This window comes from Propithecus coquereli, unplaced genomic scaffold (assembly GCF_000956105.1).
Source record: "Propithecus coquereli isolate 6110/MARCELLA unplaced genomic scaffold, Pcoq_1.0 Scaffold178, whole genome shotgun sequence".
Lineage (NCBI taxonomy): Eukaryota > Metazoa > Chordata > Mammalia > Primates > Indriidae > Propithecus > Propithecus coquereli.
Window position 1 is genome coordinate 4,237,087 of NW_012142523.1, and position 12,803 is coordinate 4,249,889.

At 33.2% G+C, this 12,803-nt stretch overlaps 1 protein-coding gene across 1 annotated transcript in view; it reads left to right on the top strand.

Annotated features, from left to right (window-relative positions):
- Nucleotides 1-12,803, top strand: part of ZMYM4 (zinc finger, MYM-type 4) — a 149,739-nt gene that overhangs the window by 114,389 nt on the left and 22,547 nt on the right. The window contains exons 15-23 of the mRNA XM_012642282.1: nucleotides 170-320; nucleotides 1,176-1,316; nucleotides 1,653-1,690; nucleotides 2,904-3,048; nucleotides 5,575-5,693; nucleotides 6,388-6,559; nucleotides 8,566-8,619; nucleotides 9,014-9,193; nucleotides 9,612-9,706. Of these exons, the coding sequence (XP_012497736.1) occupies nucleotides 170-320; nucleotides 1,176-1,316; nucleotides 1,653-1,690; nucleotides 2,904-3,048; nucleotides 5,575-5,693; nucleotides 6,388-6,559; nucleotides 8,566-8,619; nucleotides 9,014-9,193; nucleotides 9,612-9,706 (1,095 nt within the window). The remainder of the gene's footprint in view (nucleotides 1-169; nucleotides 321-1,175; nucleotides 1,317-1,652; nucleotides 1,691-2,903; nucleotides 3,049-5,574; nucleotides 5,694-6,387; nucleotides 6,560-8,565; nucleotides 8,620-9,013; nucleotides 9,194-9,611; nucleotides 9,707-12,803) is intronic.

The window sequence follows — 12,803 nt, forward strand, 5'->3', positions numbered from 1 at the left end:
AATATAAAATCGTTAATAGATAAGTATCATTTTAAGATAGTCAACCTTCAATTTTATGATTTAAATTCTAAGTTAATATCCTCATTTGTTTTGTGTGTCTTGTTTTTACTCTGTCAGACCACAGATAATTTGTTTCTCACTCCTTTACTATATTTTTTTTCTTTCTCAGATGGCCAAATGTGATGGTTGTAAGCGACAGGGTAAACTCAATGAGTCCTTGAAATGGCGAGGGGAAATGAAACATTTTTGTAACCTACTTTGTATCTTGATGTTCTGTAATCAGCAAAGTGTGTGTGACGCACCTTCACAAAACAGTACAGGTAAAATTAAACTTAAGTAAAGAACGGAGTCTTTTGTCAATACCAGGAAATCTGACTACTGTTCTACACATCAGAAACTGTAAACAATTGTCAGTAATTTTATGAAACATCAATTTCCTTTTGTTCAAATGGCATTAACATTTAGATCCTTTGTAATTGAACACCTAAGATTAAAGCCATGTAACAATGAGTTTTTAGGTTTCTCTTGAGCATATTGAATCAAATAAACTCTGTAAGAACTTTATGGGAAAGGATAACAGTTAACGTTTTGTAATTGGTTGTAATTGGCTCCCTTATAAAAGACTGAGACTACTTATAATAACAAAGGACATGAAGTCTAAATCACATAGCCTTTTAAATATCCCATATGCGTAGGTAGGCGATTTAATCTCAGAAACTTTATGGTTTAAAAATAAAAGTAGTACCATCCTAAAAGCTAGAATACTTTTAAGTGTGGTCTTTTTACAAATAGAAGCAAGATCTATAAGAGCCTACTCCAGAAACTTTAAAGAATCCTTTTTATATGAAGGTAAGATTTAAGGAATACATTAGGCTTCAAATGTCCATTAAATCTACCCTGTGTTCTTCACTGGGATTCTACCTTTGGGGATTTTTGTTGTTGGTTTTTAAGTGGGACTATTTGTTTGCATTTTTATGCAAAGATGAAGTAATGGAAGACTTTCAAGTTTCACTGATTTAAAAAAATAGAAAACCCCAGGTAATCCTGAAGCGACCTTTGCTCCAACAGAAAGTACTCAAATCTGAAAGCATTGTTTAACTTCCTTAAGATGTTGATTTCTGTGTATGTGCATATAAATTACATGAGGTTTCCTTATTTTTGTTTATTCTAATCAGCAAGTGTTTCCATCGCTCAAGCTGCTTCAGCAGGGCCCCCATCTCTGAGAAAAGATTCAACCCCAGTTATAGCTAATGTAGTATCATTGGCAAGTGCTCCTGCTGCTCAGCCCACGGTGAATTCTAACAGTGTCTTACAAGGTATGGCTTGATTTGAAAGCATTTAGTTAGCCTTTGTGAGTTGAATACAGTGGTTCTCTAACTTTTTTCCATCAGTTTTTATTTTCTTATGTTTGACACATTCATAATAGGACTGGTGGTGCACTGCAGGCTGCTATGGCATTGAATAGTGTTTTCACAAGTTCTGTATCTCTTTTTCTCATATTTTAGTATTACTAGTCTCTTTCATTGAATTAAATTAAGATAATACTTGTTCTTAATATGAGGCTTTGTGTTTGTGGACTGATAATCAGCTTTTAATGCTAATGTTTAAATAATTGTAAAATATCCTAAATATATGTTTTAATTTATATCAAGGTGCAGTTCCAACAGTAACAGCGAAAATCATTGGGGATGTAAGTTTTATTATTTTTATTGGTATTGTCACTATTTATTTTTCATATTTGTGCAGTATGAATGTCTGAGTTAATTTGTCCACTTTTATTGTTTACTATATACAATTTTATGAACTCATTTAATCTTTCTTCAGGAATAGGATTTTCTGGTTATTTAAATAGATCTTTTATGTATGTAATTTCTGTGAATGTTTGTTCTTTTTATGTAGTTACTAAAGATTTTTTTTAAAATTGTACAGAATTAAAGTAAGTTGTACAGAATTTAGACATAGAAGACTTTTTTGGATGTTCTGTAATATGCTCAGATTATAAATAAAATATTTATAAAATGTAAATTATCCCCCTGCCCAGTGCAGATTATAAAAACTACTCCTCCCTTTGTTTTTTAACTCATTAATATTTTCTTCTTTGTCTCTTGAAAGAAGAAAGTAAATAATGAGAAATACTTATGATTGGAACAGTGGCATTTCTAAAGTGTTTCCTGGTCTTTAAGATAATTTTCACATCATCTTTATTCAAGTTACTTAAATGATCATAAGTGATTCTGTTATTGCTAGTTATCTTGGAACTAAGTTCTCTTAAGACTTAATCAAGAAATAAGAGTTCTCGTTTTATTTTATTTTGTTTATTTATTTTTGGCAGGGCAGGGGGGAATAAGCTCTGTTGCCCAGGCTCTAGAGTGCCATCATAGCTCACTGCAGCCTCAAACTCCTGGGCTCAAGCGATCCTCCTGCCTCAGCCTCCCAAGTAGCTAGGACTATAGGCATGCACCACCACCTCCAACTAAGTTTTCTATTTTTTGAAAAGATGGAGTCTCACTCTTGCTCAGACTGATCTTGAACTCCTGGCTTCAAGCAATCCTCCCATCTCAGCCTCCCAGAGTGCTAGGATTACAGGCATGAGCCACCTCATCCAGCCAAGAGTTTCATTTTAAACTTGGCCAACATTGTTATTGATCAAACAATATGTCACAATAGAAATAGCATTTTTCTTGGTAAACATAAATAGTAATCAGATGCATTCAGAGTAATACATAGTTATTAAAATACTCCATTGCTATTAATATTTCAGGAATATTATATTTCTCACACATTTAGTTGAATACTTGTTATGTCTCCCACATTATTCCAGTATGGTATTTATTTTTAAATTATATTTCTTATAATTAATAAGATTTTAAAAATCTCTTTGATTTCTAATTTCTTTTTATTAGGCAAGTACACAAACAGATGCCCTGAAACTGCCACCTTCCCAACCTCCAAGGCTTTTGAAGAACAAAGCTTTATTATGCAAACCTATCACACAGACTAAAGCCACCTCTTGCAAACCACATACCCAAAACAAAGAATGTCAGACAGGTATGTTCCTTGATCTTTCTTTATTTTTTGTTTCTTAGTGGAAAGGAATATGGGATTTGCTTACGTTGAGTATTCACTGTTTCCTAGGTGATATGTTTGGTTATTTGTATATATTACCCAATTTAGTACTGATGACATCCCTGTGAGTTAGGTATTTTCCCCATCTAAGACTTAACAAATTAGTCAAAGAGAAGGAAGTTAATTGATGATACCATACTCTGAACACTTCATTTAATTCCCTTATTAATGACAAGTGTAATGTTATGGAATAAGCCTAAACTTTGTAATTATATGGACAGGCTCTTAAGTGGCTCTGTTGTTTTCCAGAGTGCCCTTAGGTTTGAGCTACTCTACACTCTGTTTCAAATAAAGGCAGTTACTTTGAGGAGAGCTTCAGAGCTTTCTTTTCTTATGAACTGCCTCTCAGATAGAATCTCTGAGCCACATGTCTGGATGCTGGGCAGGGTGGTAGTCTCTGGTGTTCTTAGCGTGCCTCTCCTATCTTGGAACTTCTGCCTTACAAGTGGGCTGGGGTTAGGGTGATCAGGACCTCAGGATTCTTAGCCTGCCATTCCTCAGGTAAAGTCTCCATGCAATGGGTGGGAGGTGGGTAGAGGGGAGTCCCTGACCTCTTGTGCACACATACCAGGAATTTAGCCTTTTCAACTTTGAATTGGAAGGGATGAGAACTGCTGGTGGCCTACCCACCTCTTGGTGAGATATGGTTACCCTTGATAAGGAGCTAAGGGGAGAGAAGCCTATTCTTCCTGGCCAAGCCACTCAAAGTGGAGCTTCTGTCATGTTGAGCTGAGCTGGGAGGATGGATCAGGTGGTGGCTGAAATGTCACAAGACTCTCACTATTCTTACCAAATTTGAATAGATTTTCTTGAGTAAATGTTTCTTTATTTGCTGTATGCCTTTAGGATAATTTCCCAAGAATTTAAATGGTTGGTTTTTTAAATAGTTTTCACCCACTTTGCCTGTTTCACTAAGGAATGGGTCTATGTAGCCCCCTCATGCTGGCATCCAAAAGTCCTAGAATTTTTAAACTAGAAAGAAATCCTTCATTTTTAGATCTGCAGTGTTATCCTGTAGGCCAGTGCTTCTTAAACATTGATATGCACATGAATAGGAATTTTATTAAGTAGGTTCTTACTCAGTGGGGCCTGAGATTTTGCATTTCTTATAGGCTTGTAAAGTTAGTGCTGCTCTTCCATGGACCACATAGAAATAGCAAGGCTATAGATGACTTAGTTTTTCTTTTTGTTGTGTCAATAGTAATTTATTTAGTATTATGTAGTTTGGTTATCAGACATCTCTAACCAAGTAACATTTTTTTAACATCCACTATATTTTGGTAAAATTAATCCCATGTTATTTTCCTACCTCTAACCCTAGTCAAATTGTCAGCTTTTCTCTTGTCGTCGCTAGCATTACTTTTCTCCTACATTAATGATTTTGCAATCACCTAGCATATTTTCTGGCATATAGAAAGGACTCTATAGATACAGATGCTCCTTGACGTAGGATAGCATACCCATCATAAGTTGAAAATATCATAACTTGAGAATGCATTTAATATGCCTAACCTATGGAACATCATAGCTTAGCTTATTTTAAACATGCTTGGAACACTTAGATGAGCCTGCAGTTGGGCAAAATAATCCAACACAAATCCTATTTTATAATATAGTGTTGACTATCTCATGTAATTTATTGAATACTGTACTGAAGTACAATTTCTACTGAATGCATGTCGCTTCTGCACCATCATTTAAGTCGAACCATCATTAAGTCAGGGACTATTTGTATTTGTTAAATAATAGAATGAATCCTCCATCTTCCCGCTTTCTCCCAAGTTTTTTTCCCCCATATTCTATTTATCTTTTTAATACTTAGAACACCTGCTATATATATATTTCTTTTTTGTAGGTATAACCTACATCATTACCTAGAATAGACCCCCATCATCTTAGCTCTGCATATTGTAATTGTTTCCTACTTTAACAGTTGATATATTTTTCATTCCATGCTAAAATAGCTGCCAAATCAACCTTTTTTGATGACATTTTCATCACTTTACTCTGTGCTAACAAATCTTCAAAAGCTTCTCAGTCTACTACAAAGGATTTTAAAATGGGCATCATAGCCTCATAAAATTGGCCCCTCTACCTATTCAGTCTCTTCTTAAGCATATCTTACTTGTTCATCTTAGTAGTTTTCCATACCTCTCCTAAGATCAATGTTTCAGTCCTTTCTAATCATCCATCCAAATTATATCCTGCATTGATTTTATTCTTACATCACTGATGTTTATTATGTTACCCGATTTTTTGTCAGAGCCATACTCAAGCCTCTTTTTTGCTACATTAGTTATTTCTCCTTTGTAAGAACTCCTAGTATTAATATAATAGGTTCCACTTACTTTGAACCATAAATTTCCATAAACTTTTTTTGTTTTTTGAAATTTGATTAAAATGTTTCTAACCCTCTGTTTTTTGTGTTTTTTTTTTTTTTTTGATTAGAAGACACTCCAAGCCAACCCCAAATTATTGTGGTACCAGTTCCCGTTCCAGTGTTTGTGCCTATACCCCTTCATCTTTACACTCAGTATGCTCCGGTCCCATTTGGAATTCCAGTTCCAGTGAGTAGTTATTTAGAGATTAAGGCTAATTTAACATGCATTTTCCTCCACTAAAATTTTATAGCTCTGTAAAGAAACTTTTCACTTGTTAGTAAAATATTCCTAATTCTGGTTGGCTGTTACCATATTACCATTATTACTTAATGTGAAATATATATATTATTTGTACCCGGCTTTCTTAGAGAAGATTATGGTATAGCTTTTTAAAAAAAGTTATATATGCAATAAGAGCATGCAAATAGAAAAAGATCAGCAACCGTGTATGTTAGAATCCTGGATTTTAGCAAGAGTGAAAAGAAGAATACTGTAATTTATATTATTCTCACTTTTTATTTTAAAAAAATGGATTTTTTTTGGAAATTTATTTTTTCCTGGTTCTGAATTCTTAAGAGAAACAGTTGTGAGAAAATGTTAAGTGAGAAATATAAGCTAAAACAACGAAAACTAAAGGAAAATGTATTATGGAATTATTCTTTTAGAGGATTTAGAGACATTGTTGAGTATCCAGAAAAGCACTTACCGAGTTTTTATTTAAATGGCTCTAATCTTATAAAAACAAATTAGCAAACTATTTTAATCATCAGCAATATTTTAAATTTGTTTAATATGTTAATACTTAAATCATTCTCACAAATAATGTGTTTGGCAACAAACCTATTGCCTAAGAAATTTTTCATCTACCTTGATCTTTCAGATGCCTGTCCCCATGCTTATTCCATCCTCAATGGATAATGAAGATAAAGTCACTGAGAGTATTGAAGACATTAAGGAAAAGCTTCCCACACACCCGTTTGAAGCTGATCTTCTTGAGATGGCAGAAATGATTGCAGAAGATGAAGAGAAGGAGAAGACTCTGTCCCAGGGAGGTTGGTATAATCTTTAAATGCAAAGAAAGAAAAAGCACATGCAAATTTGTAGGTAACTCAAGTAATTTTAAGTACCAGAAAGTCAAGTTGTTTTTAAAAGCTTCAATATGTTTAAATACCAAGCTTCTAGGGTTTATTAAACTTGTTGGTACTTCTGAAAGCTCTTAATCCTTATTATGAAGGTAAACTAAATATTGGTATTTAACACAGTTTTTAGTTGTTAAATGATTCCAGAAAAATAACTGGAAAAATCAAAGTTTCATGATCATTTTCCAGTTTTATCCCTATATTCAAAGCCATGGTCCCCACATAAGAATTCCTGTTGTATAACAATCAGCATGCTGGTAGAGGGTAAATAGAACCTTAGGATGGAAAACCATTTGGCTCAAAATAACCTATATATAAATCTCATACTATTAGTGAGGGGTAATGATAATAGCAATAGTTAACATTTACATGTGCTTACCATACTCTTGGCATTGTCCTAAGTGTATTATGTGCTTCGTCTCATTTTATTTCACAACAACCCTATGAGGTGGATGTGAGACACTATTTACTTCAGGTTTCTCATTTGGAAAATAGAATATTAGACTTGCCCTCATTATGCAGTCAGGAAGTGATAGAACCAGAACTTGAATCCAAGTCTGACTCCAAAGTACATGATATTAACCAGAATCACTAATATATATTCTAGAAAGATTTCTAGCCTTAATTAGCACTTCCTTGATTTTTGGATACAGGAAGAGATAGAGAAAATGGTGTTTAAGACAGTTGAAATATGTGGGTGAATTTTTACAAAGGCCTTTTCATGTATCACTGATGACCCAAGAAATTACTCTTTTCTTAACAGTGTTTTCTTTTATTCAGTGGTGAATTTTAAAAAGGTAGCCACTGGGTTTTTGATTTTACATAATAAATGCTAGATAATTTTCTGAATACTGTAGCATTTTAAAAAACTGCTACCAACTTTTCTATTGTGTTGTCAGTAACATTTACAATCATATATATTCTGAAGGACTGGTAAAAGTTTGTTATTATCCTAATGTTTGTTGTGTCATTTTGCTCTTTAATGTATAATCTCATAATTCTGACTCATTTATATGTAAAGTTTAATGTGTTCCTATCCTTGATTTCCTAACTTCTGATATTATATTTAATTCAAATAATTCCTGATGATAAACCTTATTTTAAGTTGGTCTCTCCATTCATATCAAAATTTAACATTTATCAAGTGCTTCTGTACAAATGTTATGACTTTGCCTTTGCCCACAATCGAGTGAGACAAAAACTTTCAAAACTAAGTTTCAAAAGACAGGTAGTCGTAATCATTGTGGTATAGATAAAGTCAAATGGGTTAGAAACAGAAGAGGGAGAAATGAATTCCAACTGAGAGTATCTGGCTCTTTGATTTTAGGGAAAAGAAGCAGTGTTTTCTGGATAAATTTTTTTTGAGATTTTTTTTTTTTTTTAACTATTTTGAATCCTTGAGGTTCTTATGTTTCAGGTATTTTATAATTGATAGAACTGTGTTCTGTGTAGTTCATGTGCTGATTGTTCATGTACTTATATTCTAAGTCTACTGGCCTTTTGATACAGTGATAAAGATTATTATATTTTGGAGGGAAAAGCAATTTAAAGCAGATTTGTCAATCTTTGAATAAATAAATGCCAGGAGTTCAAGGCCAGCCTGGGCAACATAGTGAGACCTTGTCTCTTAAAAAAAAATAAAATAAAATAAGAGTTTAAAAACAAAGTAAACATCTCTTTTGCCATGATTTCTTTCATACTGCCACTTAAAGTGTAGCCACTGTTAACAGTGGTGATCTAAGTGAATTCACCATTAATGCCTAATTTTATTAATGAATTGTCCTTTCTGCATATGAAGGCTGTTTACTTAGAACCCTGTTGTATGATTAGTGTATATATAGTGCAGTCATTTCATTTGAGATATAATTTGTTGTGTATATTTATAAATTGTTTTATTATGTGCTTTTCTTTCTCTGTAGGGTCTCAAACTTCTGAACAGGAACTCTTTCTAGACACCAAGATATTTGAAAAAGGTTTGTAGTTGTAAATATATTTTGTTATTAGAAATAACTACCCTCTGTTAGTAAAAGAAACCCATAAAGTATTGATACCCTTGGATTTAGTATTTTTAATTTTAGCTATTTGTAAGGGGTATCAAATACCTATGATGTGTGCTGATTTGTAATGAGAGTAATAAAAGCTGTCTCAAATATTTTAAGGATTGAGATAATGCTTTTAAAGTGCTCACCAAGAATGTGAGTCCAATTCTGTGAGACTGATGAATGAGTTACTTCATTTTTGAGTGTGCCTAGGTAATGGTCCAAAAACTATATCTTAGTTTTTGGTATTCAGGGATTTAGGAAGGTTTCTGAGCATGTCAAGAGACTATCATATTTTCAGGACTTGTTTGTTATCTGTATATTTCAGACCAAGGAAGTACATACAGTGGTGATCTTGAATCAGAGGCAGTATCTACTCCACATAGCTGGGAGGAAGAGCTGAATCATTATGCCTTAAAGTCAAATGCTGTGCAAGAGGCTGATTCAGAATTGAAGCAATTCTCAAAAGGGGAAACTGAACAGGATCTGGAAGCAGATTTTCCATCAGGTTTGTGCAAAGTATCTGTCCACCAAAAGTCCAGTATTTTACAAGATTGGTACAACTCTGAATTGACATTATTAAGCAGTTATAATGTGTTAGAGGTAATAAAATGGTCCTTGCGTTTGTAGGTGTTAATTTGTACTATATTGTTCTTATAAGTGATTAAATTTGGTTTTAAAATTTTTTTTAACCTTTCCCACAGTAACCAGTCAAACCAAAAGTTCTTGGTTTTCTTGATTTGTTAATGAAGTTTCATTTAAGTACTATATCCTTGGTTTCTCTTAACTATATAAGTGAAATTCTTACTTTATCACAAAATAATGGACATAGTGATGACTACCTGATATTTCTTTCCCCAAGCTAAGTCTTTATTTAAACTTGTGAGTTATTTACCTCACATTTTGCTTTCTGCTGATTATTATAGAGTCCTTTGACCCACTTAATAAAGGACAGGGAAACCAGGCGCGTTCCCGAACAAGACGACGACACAGAGATGGCTTCCCCCAGCCCAGACGAAGAGTAAGCAGCAGCTTCATTTTCCTAGAATTTTTTTCATTCATTCTACCAGTATTTATTATAATAGTTCCTGCTGTTCACAAAACTCTGTAACAGCCAGAGTCAAGGAGCGCCATACATTATTTTGCAACTTTGTGTTTTTATTTTTGTTTCTTGAACTCAAGAACCTTATCTCTTATTAACATTTCTTTCAACAGGGTCTTTTCCTTTTTCTTTTTCTTTTGTTTCAATAATTGAGGTTTTTTTTTTTATTTTAGAAAGATTTTTGTAATCTTTTTTTATCTTTTTTTTAAAAGTTTCTAAATTTAACTTTTTACATTATAATACTGAGGTTCACTATTTTATATAGTACAGTATAATAGTGAAGTTGACCTGGGTTGTTTTTCATGTTGACAGGGCTTTCCCATACCAAAGTTGAAAGAATAATAGCTTTATTTTTTAATTAAATAATTAGCTGTATTGAGTTATAATTGCATTTAAAAATTTATAAGTTCTAACTGTATGATTTGATGGACTTCAACAAATGTATACAGTATGTGACTACCACCACAGACCCAAACAGTTTCCTTGTACCAAAAAGTTGTCTTATGACGTCTGGTGGTCAGCCTCTCCAGCTGCTGACAACCACTGATCTGTTGTGCAGATCGATGGAAAATGGTGCTGCTTTGCCTTTTCTAAAATTTCACATGAATGGAATCATATAATATGTAGTCTTCTGTGTCTAGGTTCTTTCACTTAGCATAATGTTTTTGAGATTCATCCATGTTGTTTCATGTCTCAGTTGATGCATTTTTATTTCTGAGTAGCATCTCGTTGTATGGACAAACACAATTGTTCAGCTGTTTATGTTTAACAGGTGATGGAAATTTGAGTTGTTTCCAGTTTGAGCCTTTTTTGAATAAAATTTATTGAAAATATTATGAACATTCTAGTATAAATCTCTGTATGAACATATGTTTTTATTTCTCTTGAGAAAAAAGATCCAGGAATAGGATTGCTGGGTTTTATAGTATGTATATTTTTAACTTTATAAGAAAGCTGCCAGACTGTTTTCCAAACAGTTTTCTAAACAGTTTTCTTCCCAAAGTAAGTGTACCATTTCACATTCCCACCAACAGTGTATGAGAGTTGTCTGCTCCATGACTTCCATGACTTTGCTAACACTTTGTATTGTTAATTTTTCATTTTAACTATTCTAATGAATGTGTAGTGGTATCTCATTGTGGCTTTAGTTGTGTTTCCCTAATGACTAATGATGTTGAACATCTTTTTGTATGCATATTTGCTATTCAGGTATCTTCTTTGGTAAAGTTTCTATTCAAATCTGTTGCACATTTCTTCATTTTTTTATTGGGTTGGTTTTCATCTTACTGAGTTGTAAGTATTCTTTACTATGGATATAATTCCTTTATCAAATAGTTCTTAATAAGAGCAAAATGCATTTGTTGTAATCCATCAAATCGTACACTTAGAACTTACAAATTTTTAAATGCAATTATAACTCAATAGAGCTAATTTTTAAAAAAGGAATATTCTGTTACCTCCTTTTTTATTTTCTTAATGATGAATAGACATTTTAATTTTGAAAAAGTTTATCAATTTTTGTTATTTTATGGATCATGTCTTTTAATATCTTGTCTAAAAGTCTTTGTCTAACTCATGGTACTTAAGCTATTCTCTTATATTTTCTTCTAGAAGTTTTATAGTTTTACCTTTTATGTTTGTGATCTATTTTGAGGTAATTTTCGTGTATGAGTTGAAGCAAGGGTCAAGGTTCATTTTTTTGCATGTAGATATCCAGTTATTCCAGCATTACTCTTGGAAAAGACTATCCTTTCTCCATTGAATAACATTGGCAGCCTTGGTAATAATCAACCATCTATGTGTAGGTCTATTTCAGAAACTCTCCTTTGTGTTCCACTGATTTATATGTCTATTTTTATACTAGTACCAACTGTCTTGATTACTATAACTTTTTAAGAGCCTTGAAATCAGGAAGATAAATGCTCCAACTTTGTTCCCCTTTTTCTAAATTGTCATTTGTATGCCCACATAAATTTTAGAATCATTGTGTTAATTTCTACAAGAAAGCCTGCTGGAATTTTGATTGGGGCTGTCTTGAATCCATAGATCAGAAAATTGACATCTTAGCACTTTTGAGTCATCTAATCCATGAATATGGTGCTTTCTCCTTTTATTTAGGTCATCTTCAACTTCTCTCAATAGTGTTTTATATGGTTCATTTTACAAGTCTTCTTATATTCTGTTAAATTTATTTCATAAATATTTAAAATATTTTGATGCTGTTGTAAATAGTATTATTTTCTAATTTCATTTTTCGGTGTTCCTCATTAGTATATAGAAATACAGGTGATTTTTGTATGTTTACTTTATGTCCTATAACTTTGCTCAAATAAAATCCTTAGGATTTTCTACCTGGACAATCATGTCTGTGAATAAAGGCAGTTTTACTTTTTCCTTTCTAATATGAATCCATTTTCTTTTCTTTTCCTTTCTTTCTCTCCCTTCCCTCCCCTCCCCTCCCTTCCCTTCCCTTCCCTTCCTTCCCTTCCTTCTTTTCCTTTCTTTCCTTTCTTTTTATTTTCCTTGTTTTATTGGACTAGCTAGGATCTTCAGTACAATGTTGACTATTAATAGTGAGAACAGACTTTTTTGCCTTGTTCCAAATCTTAGGGCCAAAGGGTATAGTCTTGCAGCATTAGGTATGATGTTACTTTAGGTTTCTCATAGATGGGCTCTATCAGGTTGAGGAACTTTCCCTTCTACTCAAAATTTGCTGAAAGTCTTTTTTACCATGTTTGAGTATTGAACTTTGTCAGTTGGATTTCTTGCATTATTGAGATGATTATCTGGCTTTCCTTTTTTTTTTTTTTGAGACAGAGTCTCACTCTTTTGCCCGGGGTAGAGTGAGTGCCATGGCGTCGGCCTAGCTCACAGCAACCTCATACTCCTGGGCTCAAGTGATCCTCCTGCCTCAGCCTCCTGAGTAGCTGGGACTACAGGCATGCGCCACCATGCCCGGCTAATTTTTTCCTGTATATTTTTAGTTGTCCAATTAATTTCTTTCTAATTTTAGTAG